The sequence below is a fragment of the Oncorhynchus nerka genome, linkage group LG5 (genome assembly GCF_034236695.1).
Source record: "Oncorhynchus nerka isolate Pitt River linkage group LG5, Oner_Uvic_2.0, whole genome shotgun sequence".
NCBI lineage: Eukaryota > Metazoa > Chordata > Actinopteri > Salmoniformes > Salmonidae > Oncorhynchus > Oncorhynchus nerka.
The window spans coordinates 68,088,629-68,112,608 of record NC_088400.1 but is presented as its reverse complement, the minus strand read 5'-3'; the positions used below and the strand labels follow the sequence as shown (position 1 = coordinate 68,112,608).

Sequence of the window (23,980 nt, the reverse complement as noted above, 5' to 3'; positions counted from 1 at the left end):
TACCCCTACTGCTACCACCACCACTACTACTATTACTACTGTTTGTCCCACCATGGTTGTTATATGTGTACTTTGACCATGTAAGTCATTTAACTTGCCATGACAATAAAGTCCACTAAATTGAATTGAGTAAATTAAAGATAGGGATGTAGAGGGGGAAGACTGGTCCTGAATACATTAAGGGGCTCGTGATGACTGACAGAGGTCAGAAGGTCACTGCGATTAGGGTAATGGTCCATTGATAATAACATTATTACAAGGTTATAATAGCGAATAAGCACAGAGCCTAGCGTGGCGTATTGATGGGGCTGACTGGTGCAGGGTAGGATGAGTCATCACTAAAGCCTTAAGCCTTTCCTTAATTAAAAATACCTGTCGAATTAATTCAAATCAATCCAAATGACTACTGCCACCAACACGTTTAATTAAGGTAGGCTTTTAATCACACACTGCCCCTGTTGAATCTGCGTTGGCCTAGTCTTTGGAGGCTTCAACAGAACAGACACAGATCCTAAAGTTTCCTTCGTTCCTCCTCTAGACCTCTCCCATCCCGTTCTCTCCTGTCTACTCCTCTAGACCTCTCCCATCCCGTCCTCTCCTGTCCACTCCTCTCTAGACCTCTCCCATTACGTTCTCTCCTCTCCTCTAGACCTCTCCCATCCCGTCCTCTCCTCTCCACTCCTCTAGACCTCTCCCATCCCGTCCTCTCCTCTCCACTCCTCTAGACCTCTCCCATCCCGTCCTCTCCTCTCCTGTCCACTCCTCTAGACCTCTCCCATTACGTTCTCTCCTCTCCTCTAGACCTCTCCCATCCCGTCCTCACCTCTCCACTCCTCTAGACCTCTCCCATCCAGTCCTCTCCTCTCCACTCCTCTAGACCTCTCCCATCCCGTTCTCTCCTCTCCTGTCCACTCCTCTAGACCTCTCCCATCCCGTCCTCTCCTCTCCTGTCCACTCCTCTAGACCTCTCCCATTACGTTCTCTCCTCTCCTCTAGACCTCTCCCATCCCGCCCTCACCTCTCCACTCCTCTAGACCTCTCCCATCCAGTCCTCTCCTCTCCACTCCTCTAGACCTCTCCCATCCCGTCCTCTCCTCTCCTGTCCACTCCTCTAGACCTCTCCCATCCCGTTCTCTCCTCTCCTGTCCACTCCTCTAGACCTCTCCCATACCGTCCCCTCCCGTCCACTCCTCTAGACCTCTCCCATCCCGTCCTCTCCTGTCCACTCCTCTAGACCTCTCCCATCCCGTCCTCTCCTCTCCACTCCTCTAGACCTCTCCCATCCCGTCCTCTCCTCTCCACTCCTCTAGACCTCTCCTCTTCTGTCCATTCCTCTAGACCTCTCCCATCCAGTCCTCTCCTCTCCCATCCAGTCCTCTCCTCTCCTGTCCACTCCTCTAGACCTCTCCCATCCCGTCCTCTCCTCTCCACTCCTCTAGACCACTCCTCTCCTGTCCATTCCTCTAGACCTCTCCCATCCAGTCCTCTCCTCTCCTGTCCACTCCTCTAGACCTCTCCCATCCAGTCCTCTCCTCTCCTGTCCACTCCTCTAGACCTCTCCCATCCCGTCCTCTCCTCTCCACTCCTCTAGACCACGCCTCTCCTGTCCACTCCTCTAGACCTCTCCCATCCCGTCCTCTCCTCTCCACTCCTCTAGACCACTCCTCTCCTGTCCACTCCTCTAGACCTCTCCCATCCAGTCCTCTCCTCTCCTGTCCACTCCTCTAGACCTCTCCCATCCAGTCCTCTCCTCTCCTGTCCACTCCTCTAGACCTCTCCCATCCCGTCCTCTCCTCTCCACTCCTCTAGACCACTCCTCTCCTGTCCACTCCTCTAGACCTCTCCCATCCAGTCCTCTCCTCTCCTGTCCACTCCTCTAGACCTCTCCCATCCCGTCCTCTCCTCTCCACTCCTCTAGACCACTCATCTCCTGTCCATTCCTCTAGACCTCTCCTCTCCTGTCCACTCCTCTAGACTTCTCCCATCCAGTCCTCTCCTCTCCTGTCCACTCCTCTAGACCTCTCCTCTCCTCTCCACTCCTCTAGACCTCTCCCATCCCGTCCTCTCCTCTCCACTCCTCTAGACCTCTCCCATCCCGTCCTCTCCTCTCCTGTCCACTCCTCTAGACCTCTCCCATTACGTTCTCTCCTCTCCTCTAGACCTCTCCCATCCCGTCCTCACCTCTCCACTCCTCTAGACCTCTCCCATCCAGTCCTCTCCTCTCCACTCCTCTAGACCTCTCCCATCCCGTTCTCTCCTCTCCTGTCCACTCCTCTAGACCTCTCCCATCCCGTCCTCTCTCTCCTGTCCACTCCTCTAGACCTCTCCCATTACGTTCTCTCCTCTCCTCTAGACCTCTCCCATCCCGTCCTCACCTCTCCACTCCTCTAGACCTCTCCCATCCAGTCCTCTCCTCTCCACTCCTCTAGACCTCTCCCATCCCGTCCTCTCCTCTCCTGTCCACTCCTCTAGACCTCTCCCATCCCGTTCTCTCCTCTCCTGTCCACTCCTCTAGACCTCTCCCATACCGTCCCCTCCTGTCCACTCCTCTAGACCTCTCCCATCCCGTCCTCTCCTGTCCACTCCTCTAGACCTCTCCCATCCCGTCCTCTCCTCTTCACTCCTCTAGACCTCTCCCATCCCGTCCTCTCCTCTCCACTCCTCTAGACCTCTCCTCTTCTGTCCATTCCTCTAGACCTCTCCCATCCAGTCCTCTCCTCTCCTGTCCACTCCTCTAGACCTCTCCCATCCAGTCCTCTCCTCTCCTGTCCACTCCTCTAGACCTCTCCCATCCCGTCCTCTCCTCTCCACTCCTCTAGACCACTCCTCTCCTGTCCATTCCTCTAGACCTCTCCCATCCAGTCCTCTCCTCTCCTGTCCACTCCTCTAGACCTCTCCCATCCAGTCCTCTCCTCTCCTGTCCACTCCTCTAGACCTCTCCCATCCCGTCCTCTCGTCTCCACTCCTCTAGACCACTCCTCTCCTGTCCACTCCTCTAGACCTCTCCCATCCAGTCCTCTCCTCTCCTGTCCACTCCTCTAGACCTCTCCCATCCAGTCCTCTCCTCTCCTGTCCACTCCTCTAGACCTCTCCCATCCCGTCCTCTCCTCTCCACTCCTCTAGACCACTCCTCTCCTGTCCACTCCTCTAGACCTCTCCCATCCAGTCCTCTCCTCTCCTGTCCACTCCTCTAGACCTCTCCCATCCCGTCCTCTCCTCTCCACTCCTCTAGACCACTCCTCTCCTGTCCACTCCTCTAGACCTCTCCCATCCAGTCCTCTCCTCTCCTGTCCACTCCTCTAGACCTCTCCCATCCCGTCCTCTCCTCTCCACTCCTCTAGACCACTCATCTCCTGTCCATTCCTCTAGACCTCTCCCATCCAGTCCTCTCCTCTCCTGTCCACTCCTCTAGACTTCTCCCATCCAGTCCTCTCCTCTCCTGTCCACTCCTCTAGACCTCTCCTCTCCTGTCCACTCCTCTAGACCTCTCCCATCCCATTCTCTCCTCTCCTGTCCACTCCTCTAGACCTCTCCCATCCCGTCCTCTCCTCTCCACTCCTCTAGACCTCTCCTCTCCTGTCCACTCCTCTAGACCTCTCCCATCCAGTCCTCTCCTCTCCTGTCCACTCCTCTAGACCTCTCCCATCCAGTCCTCTCCTGTCCACTCCTCTAGACCTCTCCCATCCCGTCCTCTCCACTCCTCTAGACCTCTCCTCTCCTGTCCACTCCTCTAGACCTCTCCCATCCAGTCCTCTCCTGTCCACTCCTCTAGACCTCTCCCATCCAGTCCTCTCCTGTCCACTCCTCTAGACCTCTCCCATCCCGTCCTCTCCTGTCCACTCCTCTAGACCTCTCCCATCCAGTCCTCTCCCGTTCTCATATCTGTTAGGGGGAGCAGATGGTAGCTGTTAGCTACCAGAGAGAGCAGTGATGTGTGTGTGTGTGTGTGTGTGTGTGTGTGTGTACGTAGCCATACGTAAAGCCTTCTGTCTCACACCCTAGCCTACCCTCTATGTTCGACAATGTGTGTGGAAGGGTGTGAATATCAATTGGTAAGTCATAAAGATTCTAGACTTCCAGAGGTCAATTTGTGGATTGGATATCATTCTATAGGTTAAGCCATGTATGGTATTAATGTCAGTTTAGTATCTGGCAGCTAAATCATGGAGATGCACACTAGGGGTGTGAGACAAGACCCCCCCCCCCCCCCCACACACACACACACACAATTCACACTACACTTCAGAATCCCTCTCTTTCTGCTTCTCTGTCTCTCTTATAATATGCAGCCAAGGGCCCCTAGAGACGGCACTCTCCGATTTCCTTTGTAGAGCAGAATAATGCGATCCCTTCAGTGAGGCTCCCTCCCCCGCTTTAGTCTGAGATTGATTGCAAACACCTTAGCCCCGCTTCGTACTCCCTCTCTCTCTGAAGGCCTGGTGCTTCGGCACCGCATTGCGTAGCGTCCTGAAAGGCCTCCGCTGAATTTATTAGTTTCGAGGTTATTTAATCCACCTGAAAGTTTTTTCCCCCTCTTCCTGCCCAAACTAGAATCTGCGCGTCTCCGCTACAAGCACTTTACTCACACAGCCCGACCTCCCCCTTGACAGACACATGCACATAAATACTGTATACACGCCTAGGTTCGAGAATGTGTGCGCGCGCACGTCTTTATGACAGCAGTAAAAAAATGTATGTAGAGAGCGTGCAGGTCCCCCTCCCTCCGCCTCTCAACAGATGCGCCCGGGTACTGCCGCCAAGGCTTCCTTTATCTCTCTCCCCCTCTCCACACGCCCCTCCGCGCTCCAGAGCCTCTAATGTCACAGCGAATAGATACACGGGGGATTAGCCCACGTGGTAGCACCAATCTGAGGACGGGAAGGAAATAATTACCCCACTAATGTAATTTATAGTTTTTTAATTAAGTAGCCTACACACGTTTCACTCCAAAAAAAGACAAGGAGAGGGAAAATCTAGCCAAACCTCGCTAATTGGTGTGGCAGAAGAGAAAACGTTACCGGTTTGCTTAATTGATCAGGTTAGCCTACATCAAAAAACGGTTGGATTATTTCTAATATTGATGGCTGATTTTGGATATAGGCGCTAGCCTACATTTCAAATAGGCATACTTTATCGGACCATGCTAGCACACGAATAAAGGGCTATACATAGGAAAGTCATTATTTTAGGAAATCAAATCAAATATGACGGGGGAAACGTGTGTTGCCTAGGGGATACTTTCATATCCTTATACTTAGGACATGAAACACCCGAGGTAAATCAACAAGACCGACAGAGGTTCATTTTGATGAGCTAGAAAAGGACAACAGATTAAACAACATGCATCTGGCGCAAACAGGTTTTCCTGCGGATAGTCAGGCGCTGCTATGCAGGGGTAGATTGTGTCAATTTGTTGGCGGTGTTTGTTAGCCTGCATGTCTTTGTAAAACACCAATCTGGATATTACGCGAACACAAACCAGCAGATATGACAAGCAGCACACCACACAGATCATTCATATTTCGCTATTTCAAGGCGAACGACAACCACGGAATAATAAAATAGGTCATATTTGCCCCCCACATTCTGACGGACTTTTCTACTTAACTACAGAGAACTGTGTGTGTGAGGGGAAGGGCGTAGTGAAAATGTAAGCGTTTGGGATCCTGGGGACAAGGGTTAGCCTACATTTGACTCGAACCAAAATATTCCTCCTGGCAACAAATCACATCCTCTTCCTCTTTCTAAAACAAGATCAACAAGGATGGAAAGTATAGTGCCCTGAGAGCGGAGCGGAACGCGAGAGCCAGCGTGGCAAGTTAAAACCAGGATTCAATACACACACAAACCACCGAGCCGACTGCAAGAGAAAAAACTGTGAAAGCTGTGTGGGAGCACTGTATTTCTAGACTAGATTATCCAAAATTGAGAAGTAGGTTATTCATAGTGGCAAAAGTGAATAGTAAAATATTTTTCAGACCAAATGAAATAGGTGACAAACGGTGTTTTTCCATAGTCCTGGTTAGAAAAGTCCCGGACAAGGGAAGAATCCTACAACCAGAATTTCTGGAAAAACTGGGAATTTTGGGAAAATTTCAGAATTTCACAAACCTAAAAATGGAAATGATCTAGATTAATAAAATACGATAATGGTTCACTTTTATTGCGATTTATTTAAATGAACTTTTTTGTAAAATATAAATACAAATAAGTGTATTTAATTACAAAGTTTAAACACTTACATTGCCAAAACAAACAAATCAAACACCCCAGTCAGAAAAACAGTTACTGAAATGGTCATCTTATTTACAAGTTCAAGCAGGAATCTCACTCTTCAATTGAAATGTCTTGTAGTATCTTACATTTATATTTTACAAAAAACCCACATCAAATATCTTAATTCCTCATTGTCATAAATAAAAGACAAATAAAGCTAGGTTTTTAGACAATGTTGAAAATAAAATCCCCAAATCTTTGGGATGAGCCATGAGTGCTAAAATGTTTTTGTCACAGTTCACCTCTATATATATATATATATATCTATCAAAGTCCAATGGGTCGGTAAAGCTCAAATCAAGTGCACTGCCATGATCCAAAGTCAAACAATAACCTTTACCTCAGAGGTCCACATTCGACTCACATTGCTCCTGACCTGTTCACTAGCCTAGTCAACCCAAACAGTGTCAAAACCCACAACATGACCACAACATGACAACCAAAGCAGCAGATATACAGTATGGATATACATACATATATATATATAGAACAAATAAAATCGGCTGTTAATGTACACATATATAATATATTTATTTAAAAAATGCAGTTTTGTGTGGCGCTGGGGTCTGTTTCCTCTTTGAAGGGATACTGTCCAGTATTCAACGTCCAGTCCTCACAGGGCATGGGAACGTACACATGGAGCATGTGTGTGTGTTGGCTACGTCCCAATACTCTCTCCTTCCTCCCAAAGTGTTCACTTCCCTTCACCGATTTGAAAGGAAAGGACTGGTATAAGAAACATGGTGGAAAACTACCACTAGCCAAATAACTGCACCAGATTTGTGGGAACTAGTGAAGGAGTGTCCACTTCAGGAGAAAGTAGATATTATTGAGAGTCACCCTCTGTGTGTGTATCTCAGGGTCACGAGTGGGCTTTAGCTTTGACCCGGGCCCCTTTGGGCTCCCATCGGCTGTCCAAACACTCTAGCGAGGAGCCCAGCAGCGCAGCCAGCTCCGAGCTGGTCTCAACCAGGTCCAGCAGCTCCTTGCTGTCGGGGAGGAAGGCGGCGAGCTCGTCGGGGCACGAGAAGAGCTGCGACAGTGACGCCTGCTTGTAGAACTCTGCCTCGGCGATGGTTGCTACCTCCAGATGGGCGAAGGCTGCCCTGAACGCCCTGGAGGACATTCTGAGTCTCTTCAGGACGTCTGATAGGAGCAGCCAGTTTCTGGGACTGAGATGGTTAAAGAGAGAGAAGAAGAGGGAGAGAGGGAACGGGTTAGCACGGCTCTACACTTGTGATGTGACACCAGTGGCTCCAGCTTTTCAACACTAGCTGTAATTATGGGCTGTAGCACCGTGGTTGGGGTTTTCAACATCTGTCACACACATACAAACACAAAGGCTTTTCTGGGGGCGCTCTGTGAATTCAGTTGGTGTGTGAATAATCCTTATGTGAGAATGGATGTGTGTAACCCCCACACACACACACACACGGGTAGGTGACGAACAACAGGCGCTGTTCAATCGATAGCACTTGAAATGGTTAGCTGTGTAGCGCTGCGGCTGGGGAGCAGCTGAATGGGGAGAGGAGTGTAAATGCAAGCGCTGCCGAGCCTCCGTGTGTGTGTGTGTGTGTGTGTGTATGTGTGAGTGAGAGAGAGCGCAGGCCGGCCTCACAGCCCAGGAGATCCATTAATACTGCATCAGCCAGAAGAGCAGAGCGAGCCGAGAGAGACAAGAGGAGAGAGAGAACGAGAGCAGAGAGAGAGACAAGAGGAGAGAGAACGAGAGCAGAGAGAGAGACAAGAGGAGAGAGAGAATGAGAGCAGAGAGAGAGAGACAAGAGGAGAGAGAGAACGAGAGCAGAGCGAGAGAGAAAGAAAGAGTGGGGGAGGGGAGCTCCGCTGAGAGATGGAGAGAGAGAGAGACAAGAGGAAAGAGAGAACGAGAGCGAAAGAAAGAGTGGGGGAGGGGAGCTCCGCTGAGAGATGGAGAGAGAGAGAGAGAGCGGTGCTCAGACTGAAGATTACACAGAACAGTGCGCTGCAGCCAAGAGGGAGAGAATGAGAGGTAGGGGAGGAAGAGAGGGTGAGTGACGAGGCCGGGAGGAAAACGGTGTGGGAGGCAATTAGCGCTGTCTGCATTCACACACGTCTCCGGCTAAAGTCTCCGGCTAACGGCAGCCTGCCGTGCTGCGTAGCGTCAATCTCCATCTTCTCTATATTTCTCTCTACCATCCTAAAAAACATCCTCTCTCTACCATCCTTCTACCAAACCTCCTCTCTCTCTACCATCCTATCAAACCTCTCTCTCTCTCTCTACCATCCTATCAAACCTCTCTCCCTCTACCATCCTATCAAACCTCTCTCTCTCTACCATCCTTCTACCAAACCTCCTCTCTCTACCATCCTTCTACCAAACCTCCTCTCTCTCTCTCTACCATCCCATCAAACCTCTCTCTCTCTCTCTACCATCCTAAAAAACCTCTCTCTCTCTCTCTCTACCATCCTATCAAACCACTCTCTCTCTACCATCCTGTCAAATCTCCTCTCTCTCTCCTCTCTCTCCCTACCATCCTATCAAACCCCTTTTCTCTCTCTACCATCCTATCAAACCCCTCTCTCTCTCTACCATCCTATCAAACTCCTCTCTCTCTCTACCATCCTATCAAACCCCTCTCTCTCTCTACCATCCTATCAAACCCCTCTCTCTCTCTACCATCCTATCAAACCTCCTCTCTCTCTCTACCATCCTATCAAACCCTCTCTCTCTCTCTACCATCCTATCAAACCCCTCTCTCTCTCTACCATCCTAAAAAACCTCATCCTCTCTCTCTACCATCCTTCTACCAAACCTCCTCTCTCTCTCTACCATCCTATCAAACCTCTCTCTCTCTCTCTACCATCTTATCAAACCTCTCTCTCGCTCTACCATCCTATCAAACCTCTCTCTCTCTCTCATCAAACCTCTCTCTCTCTCTCTCTCTCGCTCTACCATCCTATCAAACCCCTCTCTCTCTCTACCATCCTAAAAACCTCTCTCTCTCTCTCTACCATCCTATCAAACCTCTCTCTCTCTCTCTACCATCCTATCAAACCTCTCTCTCTCTACCATCCTGTCAAATCTCCTCTCTCTCTCTACCATCCTATCAAATCTCCTCTCTCTCTCAACCATCCTATCAAACCCCTCTCTCTCTCTACCATCCTAAAAAACCTCATCCTCTCTCTCTACCATCCTTCTATCAAATCTCCTTTCTACAATCCTATCAAATCTCCTCTCTACCATCCTATCAAATCTCCTCTCTCTCTCTACCATCCTATCAAATCTCCTCTCTCTCTCTCTCTCTCTCTCTCTCTCTCTCTCTCTCACCATCCTATCAAATCTCCTCTCTCTCTATACCATCCTATCAAATCTCCTCTCTCTCTCTCTCTACCATCCTATCAATCCTCCAATCGTTCTCTCTAAAATCCTCTATCCAACCTCCTCTCTGTCTCTTTACCCACCCTCTCTGTTCCTCTCCTTCTCTCCAACCCCCTAATGTTTCTCCTCCCTCATATCAAAGCAACCCACAGTATTAAAGAGCTCTGCTTCTACTAGTTTACCTTCTTCCCTCCACATAAATCATTTCCTCCTGTGGCGAGCCCCTGGTTAATGACTCCTCCCTCCGCCAGGTCGGTGTGACTAATGACCCACCCCCCTCCCTCCCCCAGGTCGGTGTGACTAATGACCCTCCCCCCTCCCTCCCCCAGGTCGGTGTGACTAATGACTTTATCGATACCCTGATCATAATGATCCCTCCTCTCGTCTGCTTAATAACACACTGGAACGGGGAGAGGAGGGACGGATGGATGGAGGGAACCCAACATGCAGTGAAGTGTAGGGTTACTGGTGAGAACAACAACACTGCTATAATGTGGCTGGGTAACCGTGACAATACTGTAATGTAATGGGTGGTCACAGGTGGACAGACTAAAGCTCATTATTTTGCTTACTGCAGGACAGAAACCGATTCAAAACTATAGTCAGAACCGGAAGGGAAAATGTTATTTCTGGGGCCTATAATGACACACAGACACTTACCCCTGTGAGAGGGAGAGCTGAATGTTGTAGCAGGGCAGGAGGGGTCGGTCAGAGAACTCAAACTCAAAGCCCTGCCTCGTGTCCTCCTCCTCCTCCTCTCCTGGGCCTGGGGGGTTAGCCAGGATGTCATAGGCTGCTGGGTCCTCACCTGACTCTGCACACACACACACACACACACAGTTACAACACTATTCTGTAGAGATGACCAAACACACTGTTACAACACTATTCTGCATCAGTGGTGATGACAGGTGAGTACTACACAGGTCAGGTGACAGAACTCAAACAGGTGGGCACATACAAACATTCCAAATGAAACGCACATGACTGTCTACACCTGCATCACCCCCCACAACACACACAGCCAGGGTTGAGCTGGAGATAAATGCCTGTGGCAGATAAGGTCAGCCTCGTCAAACAGGCACAGTCAGAGCATTGTACTGCTGGCTGGCTGGCTGACCCCCCCCTCCTCCCTCCAATGATAGCATGAAGCAGCCAGGTGTTGCCCTGGGGCGCCCAGCTCCACTCAGCCCACCGAACCGACCGCAGGGTGTGTGTGTATCAGTGTGTTGAATAATGCAGGTGTGGAGAGATCCTAGCAGCCGTCCACCCCCACTTCATCCACTTCTGCCTTCACAGGACTAGGGGTGGTATTAGCATGTAATATCTAGCTGTTTTCTTGCGGGAAGAGGGGATGAAATATTAGCATTGTCCATTAGGCAACATTTGAAACGTCCTTGAAGAATTTCCACAAAGTTGTCACCGGTGACACTCAAATCACAGAGAAAGATGAATTATGATTATGATGCAGGAATGTAATACAGTTCTCTGTCCTCTCCAGCTGGAAGTCCACCCTCTCCCTGCTGTTCTAACACGGGGGGGGTGGCTGTGGTCTGAGGGACAATTCAGAGAAAGGGAGGGGATGAGGGGAGGAAAGGAGGGAGTGAGCAGAGGAGGAGGGAAAGGGGGATTAATTGGTAGTTTGTCGTGGGTCTCTAATAGACCCTCATGCCTCACATTCCTGTGATTCCAGGACTGGAGAGGATAGAGGAGTGGAGAGAGGAGGATAGCGGGAGTGGAGAGAGGAGGATAGCGGGAGTGGAGAGAGGAGGATAGAGGGAGTGGAGAGAGGAGGATAGAGGAGTGGAGAGAGGAGATAGAGGGAGTGGAGAGAGGAGGATAGAGGAGTGGAGAGAGGGAGGATAGAGGGAGTGGAGAGAGGAGGATAGAGGGTGGAGAGGAGGATAGCGGGAGTGGAGAGAGGAGGATAGCGGGAGTGGAGAGAAGAGGATAGCGGGAGTGGAGAGAGGAGGATAGAGGGGTGGAGAGAGGAGGATAGAGGGAGTGGAGAGAGGAGGATAGAGGGAGTGGAGAGAGGAGGATAGGGGAGTGGAGAGAGGAGGATAGAGGGAGTGGAGAGAGGGGATAGTGGAGAGAGGAGGATAGCGGGAGTGGAGAGGAGGATAGCGGGAGTGGAGAGAGGAGGATAGCGGGGAGTGGAGAGAGGAGGATGGCGGGAGTGGAGAGAGGAGGATAGCGGGAGTGGAGAGAGGAGGAGGGATGGAGAGGGAGTGGAGAGAGGAGGATAGAGGGAGTGGAGAGAGGAGGATAGCGGGAGTGGAGAGAGGAGGATAGCGGGAGTGGAGAGAGGATAGGAGTGGAGAGAGGGAGGGTGGAGAGAGGAGGATAGCGGGAGTGGAGAGAGGAGGATAGGGGAGTGGAGAGGGAGGATAGAGGGAGTGGAGAGAGGAGGATAGCGGGAGTGGAGAGAGGAGGATAGCCGGAGTTGAGAGAGGGAGGAGAGCGGGAGTGGAGAGAGGAGGATAGCGGGAGTGGAGAGAGGAGGATAGCGGGAGTGGAGAGAGGAGGATGGAGGAGGGGAGTGGAGAGAGGAGGATAGAGGGAGTGGAGAGAGGAGGATAGCGGGAGTGGAGAGAGGAGGAGGATAGAGGGAGTGGAGAGAGGAGGATAGCGGGAGTGGAGAGAGGAGGATAGAGGGAGTGGAGAGAGGGAGGATAGCGGGAGTGGAGAGAGGAGGAGGAGAGTAGAGTGGAGAGGAGGATAGAGGAGGGAGTGGAGAGAGGAGGATAGCGGGAGTGGAGAGAGGAGGATAGAGGGAGTGGAGAGAGGAGGATAGCGGGAGTGGAGAGAGGAGGATAGAGGGAGTGGAGAGAGGAGGATAGCGGGAGTGGAGAGAGGAGGATAGCGGGAGTGGAGAGAGGGAGGATAGCGGGAGTGGGAGAGGAGGATAGAGGGAGTGGAGAGAGGAGGATAGGGAGTGGGAGAGGAGGATAGAGGGAGGGGTGGAGAGAGGAGGATAGCAGGAGTGGAGAGAGGGAGGATAGAGGGAGTGGAGAGAGGAGGATAGCGGGAGTGTAGAGAGGAGGATAGCGGGAGTGGAGGTAGGCAGGAGGCAGGCAGGAGAGTAGGGAGGCAGGAGAGTAGGGAGGCAGGAGAGAGTAGGGAGGCAGGAGAGTAGGGAGGCAGGAGGGGAGGTAGGCAGGAGAGTAGGGAGGCAGGAGAGTAGGGAGGCAGGAGGGGAAGGTAGGCAGGAGGGGAGGTAGGCAGGAGAGTAGGGAGGCAGGAGAGTAGGGAGGCAGAAGGGGAGGTAGGCAGGAGAGTAGGGAGGCAGGAGAGTAGGGAGGCAGGAGAGTATGGAGGCAGGAGAGTATGGAGGCAGGAGGGAGGTAGGCAGGAGAGTAGGGAGGCAGGAGAGTAGGGAGGCAGGAGGGAGTGAGGTAGACAGGAGAGAAGGGAGGCAGGAGAGTAGGGAGGCAGGAGGGAGGTAGGCACAAAAGCGTAGCTCGCTCCGTAGCTGGGAGGGGAAATCTATCGGATACAAGAGAAACCACTGTTCTCTTTTTCTGATGTTGTCCTTCTGAATCAATGCTGGTCTCCTCCGAGAAGACTCCCACAGAGATTTACCTGAGGGTCTTTCTCTGTCTTCTTCCTGCTGCTCCTTTCTCTCCCTCTCTTCTCCTGTGTGTGTGTGTGTGTGTGTGTGTGTGTGTGTGTGTGTGTGTGTGTGTACTCACCACACACGGCGCTGCCGTAAAACTCCCAGTAGATGCCTTCGTCAGTGTCTTCACGTCCCTTCAGGTCGGAAAAATACTCTAGAGAGACAGAGACACGGTACAGCTATAAACATGGACAGAGCAGAGAGAGACACGGTACAGCTATAAACAGGGACAGAGCAGAGAGAGACACGGTACAGCTATAAACAGGGAAACAGGGACAGAGCAGAGAGACACGGTACAGCTATAAACAGGGACAGAGCAGAGAGAGACACAGGTACAGCTATAAACAGGGACAGAGCAGAGAGAGAGACACGGTACAGCTATAAACAGGGACAGAGCAGAGAGAGAGACACGGTACAGCTATAAACAGGGACAGAGCAGAGAGAGACACGGTACAGCTATAAACAGGGACAGAGCAGAGAGCTATAAACAGGGACAGAGCAGAGAGAGACACACGGTACAGCTATAAACAGGGACAGAGCAGAGAGAGAGACACGGTACAGCTATAAACAGGGACAGAGCAGAGAGAGACACGGTACAGCTATAAACAGGGACAGAGCAGAGAGAGAGACACGGTACAGCTATAAACAGGGACAGAGCAGAGAGAGACACGAGCTATAAACACGGAGAGACAGCTATAAACAGGGACAGAGCAGAGAGAGAGACACGGTACAGCTATAAACAGGGACAGAGCAGAGAGAGACACGGTACAGCTATAAACAGGGACAGAGCAGAGAGAGAGACACGGTACAGCTATAAACAGGGACAGAGCAGAGAGAGAGAGAGAGACACGGTACAGCTATAAACAGGGACAGAGCAGAGAGAGAGAGACACGACAGCTATAAACAGGGACAGAGCAGAGAGACACGGTACAGCTATAAACAGGGACAGAGCAGAGAGAGAGAGACACGGTACAGCTATAAACAGGGACAGAGCAGAGAGAGAGAGACACGGTACAGCTATAAACAGGGACAGAGCAGAGAGAGACACGGTACAGCTATAAACAGGGACAGAGCAGAGAGAGACACGGTACAGCTATAAACAGGGACAGAGCAGAGAGAGAGACACGGTACAGCTATAAACAGGGACAGAGCAGAGAGAGAGAGACACGGTACAGCTATAAACAGGGACAGAGCAGAGAGAGAGACACGGTACAGCTATAAACAGGGACAGAGCAGAGAGAGACACGGTACAGCTATAAACAGGGACAGAGCAGAGAGAGAGAGAGACACGGTACAGCTATAAACAGGGACAGAGCAGAGAGAGAGAGACACGGTACAGCTATAAACAGGGACAGAGCAGAGAGAGAGAGAGAGAGACACGGTACAGCTATAAACAGGGACAGAGCAGAGAGAGAGAGTACAGCTATAAACAGGGACAGAGCAGAGAGAGAGAGACACGGTACAGCTATAAACAGGGACAGAGCAGAGAGAGAGAGACACGGTACAGCTATAAACAGGGACAGAGCAGAGAGAGACACGGTACAGCTATAAACAGGGACAGAGCAGAGAGAGAGAGAGAGACACGGTACAGCTATAAACAGGGACAGAGCAGAGAGAGAGAGACACGGTACAGCTATAAACAGGGACAGAGCAGAGAGAGAGAGACACGGTACAGCTATAAACAGGGACAGAGCAGAGAGAGAGAGAGAGACACGGTACAGCTATAAACAGGGACAGAGCAGAGAGAGAGACACGGTACAGCTATAAACAGGGACAGAGCAGAGAGAGAGACACGGTACAGCTATAAACAGGGACAGAGCAGAGAGAGACACGGTACAGCTATAAACAGGGACAGAGCAGAGAGAGACACGGTACAGCTATAAACAGGGACAGAGCAGAGAGAGAGAGACACGGTACAGCTATAAACAGGGACAGAGCAGAGAGAGAGAGACACGGTACAGCTATAAACAGGGACAGAGCAGAGAGAGAGAGACACGGTACAGCTATAAACAGGGACAGAGCAGAGAGAGACACGGTACAGCTATAAACAGGGACAGAGCAGAGAGAGACACGGTACAGCTATAAACAGGGACAGAGCAGAGAGAGAGACACGGTACAGCTATAAACAGGGACAGAGCAGAGAGAGAGACACGGTACAGCTATAAACAGGGACAGAGCAGAGAGAGAGACACGGTACAGCTATAAACAGGGACAGAGCAGAGAGAGACACGGTACAGCTATAAACAGGGACAGAGCAGAGAGAGAGACACGGTACAGCTATAAACAGGGACAGAGCAGAGAGAGAGACACGGTACAGCTATAAACAGGGACAGAGCAGAGAGAGAGAGACACGGTACAGCTATAAACAGGGACAGAGCAGAGAGAGAGACACGGTACAGCTATAAACAGGGACAGAGCAGAGAGAGACACGGTACAGCTATAAACAGGGACAGAGCAGAGCAGAGAGACACGGTACAGCTATAAACAGGGACAGAGCAGAGAGAGAGAGACACGGTACAGCTATAAACAGGGACAGAGCAGAGAGAGAGACAGCTATAAACAGGGACAGAGCAGCTATAAACAGGGACAGAGCAGAGAGAGACACGGTACAGCTATAAACAGGGACAGAGCAGAGAGAGAGAGACACGGTACAGCTATAAACAGGGACAGAGCAGAGAGAGAGACACGGTACAGCTATAAACAGGGACAGAGCAGAGAGAGAGAGACACGGTAGAGCAGCTATAAACAGGGACAGAGCAGAGAGAGACACGGTACAGCTATAAACAGGGACAGAGCAGAGAGAGAGAGAGACACGGTACAGCTATAAACAGGGACAGAGCAGAGAGAGAGAGACACGGTACAGCTATAAACAGGGACAGAGCAGAGAGAGACACGGTACAGCTATAAACAGGGACAGAGCAGAGAGAGACACGGTACAGCTATAAACAGGGACAGAGCAGAGAGAGAGAGACACGGTACAGCTATAAACAGGGACAGAGCAGAGAGAGGTACAGCTATAAACAGGACAGAGCAGAGAGAGACACGGTACAGCTATAAACAGGGATAGACAGGGACAGAGCAGAGAGAGACACGGTACAGCTATAAACAGGGACAGAGCAGAGAGAGACACGGTACAGCTATAAACAGGGACAGAGCAGAGAGAGACACGGTACAGCTATAAACAGGGACAGAGCAGAGAGAGAGACACGGACACGGTACAGCTATAAACAGGGACAGAGCAGAGAGAGAGAGACACGGTACAGCTATAAACAGGGACAGAGCATAAACAGACAGAGCAGAGAGAGGGACACGGTACAGCTATAAACAGGGACAGAGCAGGGACAGAGCAGGGACAGAGCAGAGAGAGAGACACGGTACAGCTATAAACAGGGAGGGACAGAGCAGACAGAGCAGAGAGAGACACGGTACAGCTATAAACAGGGACAGACAGAGCAGAGAGAGAGAGACACGGTACAGTACAGCTATAAACAGGGACAGAGCAGAGAGAGAGAGAGAGAGACACGGTACAGCTATAAACAGGGACAGAGCAGAGAGAGAGACACGGTACAGCTATAAACAGGGACAGAGCAGACAGAGCAGACACGGTACAGCTATAAACAGGGACAGAGCAGAGAGAGACACGGTACAGCTATAAACAGGGACAGAGCAGAGAGCAGAGAGAGAGACACGGTACAGCTATAAACAGGGACAGAGCAGAGAGAGAGAGAGAGACACGGTACAGCTATAAACAGGGACAGAGCAGAGAGAGACACGGTACAGCTATAAACAGGGACAGAGCAGAGAGAGAGACACGGTACAGCTATAAACAGGGACAGAGCAGAGAGACACGGTACAGCTATAAACAGGGACAGAGCAGAGAGAGAGACACGAGCTATAAACAGGGACAGAGCAGAGAGACAGCTATAAACAGGGACAGAGCAGAGAGAGACACGGTACAGCTATAAACAGGGACAGAGCAGAGAGAGAGAGAGACACGGTACAGCTATAAACAGGGACAGAGCAGAGAGAGAGGGGTACACGGTAAACAGCTATAAACAGACAGGGACAGAGCAGAGCACAGCTATAAACAGGGACAGAGCAGAGAGAGAGGGACACGGGGACAGCTATAAACAGGGACAGAGCAGAGAGAGAGAGAGACACGGTACAGCTATAAACAGGGACAGAGCAGAGAGAGACACGAGCAGAGCAGAGAGTACAGCTATAAACAGGGACAGAGCAGAGAGAGAGACACGGTACAGCTATAAACAGGGACAGAGCAGAGAGAGACAGAGACACGGTACAGCTATAAACAGGGACAGAGCAGAGAGAGACACGGTACAGCTATAAACAGGGACAGAGCAGAGAGAGAGAGACACGGTACAGCTATAAACAGGGACAGAGCAGAGAGAGACACGGTACAGCTATAAACAGGGACAGAGCAGAGAGAGAGAGACACGGTACAGCTATAAACAGGGACAGAGCAGAGAGAGAGAGACACGGTACAGCTATAAACAGGGACAGAGCAGAGAGAGAGAGACACGGTACAGCTATAAACAGGGACAGAGCAGAGAGAGCTAGAGGGACAGAGCAGAGAGAGAGACACGGTACAGCTATAAACAGGGACAGAGCAGAGAGAGAGACACGGTACAGCTATAAACAGGGACAGAGCAGAGAGAGAGACAGAGAGCTATAAACAGGGACAGAGCAGACAGCTAGCTATAAACAGGGACAGAGCAGAGAGAGACACGGTACAGCTATAAACAGGGACAGAGCAGAGAGAGAGAGAGACACGTACAGCTATAAACAGGGACAGAGCAGAGAGAGAGAGACACGGTACAGCTATAAACAGGGACAGAGCAGAGAGAGACACGGTACAGCTATAAACAGGGACAGAGCAGAGAGAGAGACACGGTACAGCTATAAACAGGGACAGAGCAGAAACAGGGACAGCTATAAGGGACAGAGCAGAGAGAGAGACACGGTACAGCTATAAACAGGGACAGAGCAGAGAGAGAGACACGGTACAGCTATAAACAGGGACAGAGCAGAGAGAGAGAGACACGGTACAGCTATAAACAGGGACAGAGCAGAGAGAGAGAGAGACACGGTACAGCTATAAACAGGGACAGAGCAGAGAGAGAGACACGGTACAGCTATAAACAGGGACAGAGCAGAGAGAGAGAGACACGGGACAGAGCAGAGAGAGACACGGTACAGCTATAAACAGGGACAGAGCAGAGAGAGACACGGTACAGCTATAAACAGGGACAGAGCAGAGAGAGAGACACGGTACAGCTATAAACAGGGACAGAGCAGAGAGAGACACGGTACAGCTATAAACAGGGACAGAGCAGAGAGAGAGAGAGAGACACGGTACAGCTATAAACAGGGACAGAGCAGAGAGAGACACGGTACAGCTATAAACAGGGACAGAGCAGAGAGAGAGACACGGTACAGCTATAAACAGGGACAGAGCAGAGAGAGACACGGTACAGCTATAAACAGGGACAGAGCAGAGAGAGACACGGTACAGCTATAAACAGGGACAGAGCAGAGAGAGACACGGTACAGCTATAAACAGGGACAGAGCAGAGAGAGAGAGAGACACGGTACAGCTATAAACAGGGACAGAGCAGAGAGAGAGACACGGTACAGCTATAAACAGGGACAGAGCAGAGACACGGTACAGCTATAAACAGGGACAGAGCAGAGAGAGAGAGACACGGTACAGCTATAAACAGGGACAGAGCAGAGAGAGACACGGTACAGCTATAAACAGGGACAGAGCAGAGAGAGAGAGAGGGACAGAGCAGAGAGAGACACGGTACAGCTATAAACAGGGACAGAGCAGAGAGAGACACGGTACAGCTATAAACAGGGACAGAGCAGAGAGAGAGAGACACGGTACAGCTATAAACAGGGACAGAGCAGAGAGAGAGAGAGAGACACGGTACAGCTATAAACAGGGACAGAGCAGAGAGAGAGGGACAGAGCAGAGAGAGAGACACGGTACAGCTATAAACAGGGACAGAGCAGAGAGAGAGACACGGTACAGCTATAAACAGGGACAGAGCAGAGAGAGAGAGACACGGTACAGCTATAAACAGGGACAGAGCAGAGAGAGACACGGTACAGCTATAAACAGGGACAGAGCAGAGAGAGAGAGAGAGACACGGTACAGCTATAAACAGGGACAGAGCAGAGAGAGACACAGGGACAGCTATAAACAGGGACAGAGCAGAGAGAGAGAGGTACAGCTATAAACAGGGACAGAGCAGAGAGAGACACGGTACAGCTATAAACAGGGACAGAGCAGAGAGAGACACGGTACAGCTATAAACAGGGACAGAGCAGAGAGAGAGACACGGTACAGCTATAAACAGGGACAGAGCAGAGAGAGAGAGAGACACGGTACAGCTATAAACAGGGACAGAGCAGAGAGAGAGAGACACGGTACAGCTATAAACAGGGACAGAGCAGAGAGAGAGAGACACGGTACAGCTATAAACAGGGACAGAGCAGAGAGAGACACGGTACAGCTATAAACAGGGACAGAGCAGAGAGAGACACGGTACAGCTATAAACAGGGACAGAGCAGAGAGAGAGGAGAGAGACACGGTACAGCTATAAACAGGGACAGAGCAGAGAGAGACAGCTATAAACAGGGACAGCTATAAACAGGGACAGAGCAGAGAGAGAGAGACACGGTACAGCTATAAACAGGGACAGAGCAGAGAGAGAGACACGGTACAGCTATAAACAGGGACAGAGCAGAGAGAGAGAGACACGGTACAGCTATAAACAGGGACAGAGCAGAGAGAGAGAGACACGGTACAGCTATAAACAGGGACAGAGAGAGAGACAGACAGCTATAAACAGGGACAGAGCAGAGAGAGACACGGTACAGCTATAAACAGGGACAGAGCAGAGAGAGAGACACGGTACAGCTATAAACAGGGACAGAGCAGAGAGAGAGAGACACGGTACAGCTATAAACAGGGACAGAGCAGAGAGAGACACGGTACAGCTATAAACAGGGACAGAGCAGAGCAGAGAGAGAGAGAGACACGGTACAGCTATAAACAGGGACAGAGAGAGAGAGACAGACAGCTATAAACAGGGACAGAGCAGAGAGAGACACGGTACAGCTATAAACAGGGACAGAGCAGAGAGAGAGACACGGTACAGCTATAAACAGGGACAGAGCAGAGAGAGAGAGAGAGAGACACGGTACAGCTATAAACAGGGACAGAGCAGAGAGAGAGAGACACGGTACAGCTATAAACAGGGACAGAGCAGAGAGAGAGACACGGTACAGCTATAAACAGGGACAGAGCAGAGAGAGAGAGACACGGTACAGCTATAAACAGGGACAGAGCAGAGAGAGAGAGAGAGACACGGTACAGCTATAAACAGGGACAGAGCAGAGAGAGACACGGTACAGCTATAAACAGGGACAGAGCAGAGACACGGTAGCTATAAACAGGGACAGAGCAGAGAGAGACACGGTACAGCTATAAACAGGGACAGAGCAGAGAGAGAGACACGGTACAGCTATAAACAGGGACAGAGCAGAGAGAGAGAGAAACACGGTACAGCTATAAACAGGGACAGAGCAGAGAGAGAGACACGGTACAGCTATAAACAGGGACAGAGCAGAGAGAGACACGAGACACGTACAGCTATAAACAGGGACAGAGCAGAGAGAGAGACACGGTACAGCTATAAACAGGGACAGAGCAGAGAGAGACACGGTACAGCTATAAAGGGACAGAGCAGAGAGACAGACAGCTATAAACAGGGACAGAGCAGAGACACGGTACAGCTATAAACAGGGACAGAGCAGAGAGAGAGAGGCACGGTACAGCTATAAACAGGGACAGAGAGAGAGAGAGACACGGTACAGCTATAAACAGGGACAGAACAGAGAGAGACACGGTACAGCTATAAACAGGGACAGAGCAGAGAGAGAGAGGGACAGAGCAGGAGAGAGAGAGAGACACGTACAGCTATAAACAGGGACAGAGCAGAGAGAGAGAGACACGGTACAGCTATAAACAGGGACAGAGCAGAGAGAGAGACGGTACAGCTATAAACAGGGACAGAGCAGAGAGAGAGAGACACGGTATAAAACAGGGACAGAGCAGAGAGAGACACGGTACAGCTATAAACAGGGACAGAGCAGAGAGAGAGAGACAGCATAAACAGGGACAGAGCAGAGAGAGACACGGTACAGCTATAAACAGGGACAGAGCAGAGAGAGAGAGAGAGACACGGTACAGCTATAAACAGGGACAGAGCAGAGAGAGAGACACGGTACAGCTATAAACAGGGACAGAGCAGAGAGAGAGAGACACGGTACAGCTATAAACAGGGACAGAGCAGAGAGAGACACGGTACAGCTATAAACAGGGACAGAGCAGAGAGACACGGTACAGCTATAAACAGGGACAGAGCAGAGAGAGAGACACGGTACAGCTATAAACAGGGACAGAGCAGAGAGAGACACGGTACAGCTATAAACAGGGACAGAGCAGAGAGAGACACGGTACAGCTATAAACAGGGACAGAGCAGAGAGAGAGAGAGAGAGACACGGTACAGCTATAAACAGGGACAGAGCAGAGAGAGAGAGACACGGTACAGCTATAAACAGGGACAGAGCAGAGAGAGAGAGAGAGACACGGTACAGCTATAAACAGGGACAGAGCAGAGAGAGAGACACGGTACAGCTATAAACAGGGACAGAGCAGAGAGAGAGACAGCATAAACAGGGACAGAGCAGAGAGACACGGTAAGCTATAAACAGGGACAGAGCAGAGAGAGAGAGAGACACGGTACAGCTATAAACAGGGACAGAGCAGAGAGAGACACGGTACAGCTATAAACAGGGACAGAGCAGAGAGAGAGACACGGTACAGCTATAAACAGGGACAGAGCAGAGAGAGACACGGTACAGCTATAAACAGGGACAGAGCAGAGAAACAGGGACAGAGCAGGGACAGAGCAGAGAGAGACACGGTACAGCTATAAACAGGGACAGAGCAGAGAGAGACACGGTACAGCTATAAACAGGGACAGAGCAGAGAGAGACACGGTACAGCTATAAACAGGGACAGAGCAGAGAGAGACACGGTACAGCTATAAACAGGGACAGAGCAGAGAGAGACACGGTACAGCTATAAACAGGGACAGAGCAGAGAGAGACACGGTACAGCTATAAACAGGGACAGAGCAGAGAGAGAGAGAGACACGGTACAGCTATAAACAGGGACAGAGCAGAGAGAGAGACGGGACAGAGCAGAGAGTACAGCTATAAACAGGGACAGAGCAGAGAGAGAGGGACACGGTACAGCCAGAGACACGGTACAGCTATAAACAGGGACAGAGCAGAGAGAGACACGGTACAGCTATAAACAGGGACAGAGCAGAGAGAGAGAGAGAGAGACACGGTACAGCTATAAACAGGGACAGAGCAGAGAGAGAGAGACACGGTACAGCTATAAACAGGGACAGAGCAGAGAGAGACACGGTACAGCTATAAACAGGGACAGAGCAGAGAGAGAGAGACACGGTACAGCTATAAACAGGGACAGAGCAGAGAGACACGAGAGGGACAGACACGGTACAGCTATAAACAGGGACAGAGCAGAGAGAGAGAGACACGGTACAGCTATAAACAGGGACAGAGCAGAGAGAGAGAGAGAGACACGGTACAGCTATAAACAGGGACAGAGCAGAGAGAGACACGGTACAGCTATAAACAGGGACAGAGCAGAGAGAGAGAGACACGGTACAGCTATAAACAGGGACAGAGCAGAGAGAGAGAGACACGGTACAGCTATAAACAGGGACAGAGCAGAGAGAGACAGCTATAAACAGGGACAGAGCAGAGAGAGAGAGACACGGTACAGCTATAAACAGGGACAGAGCAGAGAGAGACACGGTACAGCTATAAACAGGGACAGAGCAGAGAGAGACACGGTACAGCTATAAACAGGGACAGAGCAGAGAGAGACACGGTACAGCTATAAACAGGGACAGAGCAGAGAGAGACACGGTACAGCTATAAACAGGGACAGAGCAGAGAGAGAGAGACACGGTACAGCTATAAACAGGGACAGAGCAGAGAGAGAGAGACACGGTACAGCTATAAACAGGGACAGAGCAGAGAGAGAGAGAGAGACACGGTACAGCTATAAACAGGGACAGAGCAGAGAGAGACACGGTACAGCTATAAACAGGGACAGAGCAGAGAGAGACACGGTACAGCTATAAACAGGGACAGAGCAGAGAGAGGTACAGCTATAAACAGGGACAGAGCAGAGAGAGACACGGTACAGCTATAAACAGGGACAGAGCAGAGAGAGAGACACGGTACAGCTATAAACAGGGACAGAGCAGAGAGAGAGAGACAAACAGGGACAGAGCAGAAGAGAGAGACACGGTACAGCTATAAACAGGGACAGAGCAGAGAGAGACACGGTACAGCTATAAACAGGGACAGAGCAGAGAGAGATAAACAGAGAGAGAGGGAGACACGGTACAGCTAAAACAGGGACAGAGCAGAGAGAGACACGGTACAGCTATAAACAGGGACAGAGCAGAGAGAGACACGGTACAGCTATAAACAGGGACAGAGCAGAGAGACACGGTACAGCTATAAACAGGGACAGAGCAGAGAGAGAGAGACACGGTACAGCTATAAACAGGGACAGAGCAGAGA

At 50.8% G+C, this 23,980-nt stretch overlaps 1 protein-coding gene across 1 annotated transcript; it reads right to left on the bottom strand.

The window, feature by feature from the left end:
* Positions 1-6,153: 6,153 nt before the first annotated feature.
* LOC135571830 (BCL-6 corepressor-like) lies at positions 6,154-13,508 on the bottom strand. The gene is made up of 3 exons (XM_065018999.1): positions 13,333-13,508; positions 10,298-10,451; positions 6,154-7,448 (listed from the first exon to the last, which is right to left on the bottom strand). Exon 3 carries the CDS (start codon positions 7,400-7,402, stop codon positions 7,139-7,141), a length of 264 nt encoding a protein of 87 aa, XP_064875071.1. The 5' UTR covers positions 7,403-7,448; positions 10,298-10,451; positions 13,333-13,508; the 3' UTR covers positions 6,154-7,138.
* Between the last annotated feature and the right edge of the window lie 10,472 nt (positions 13,509-23,980).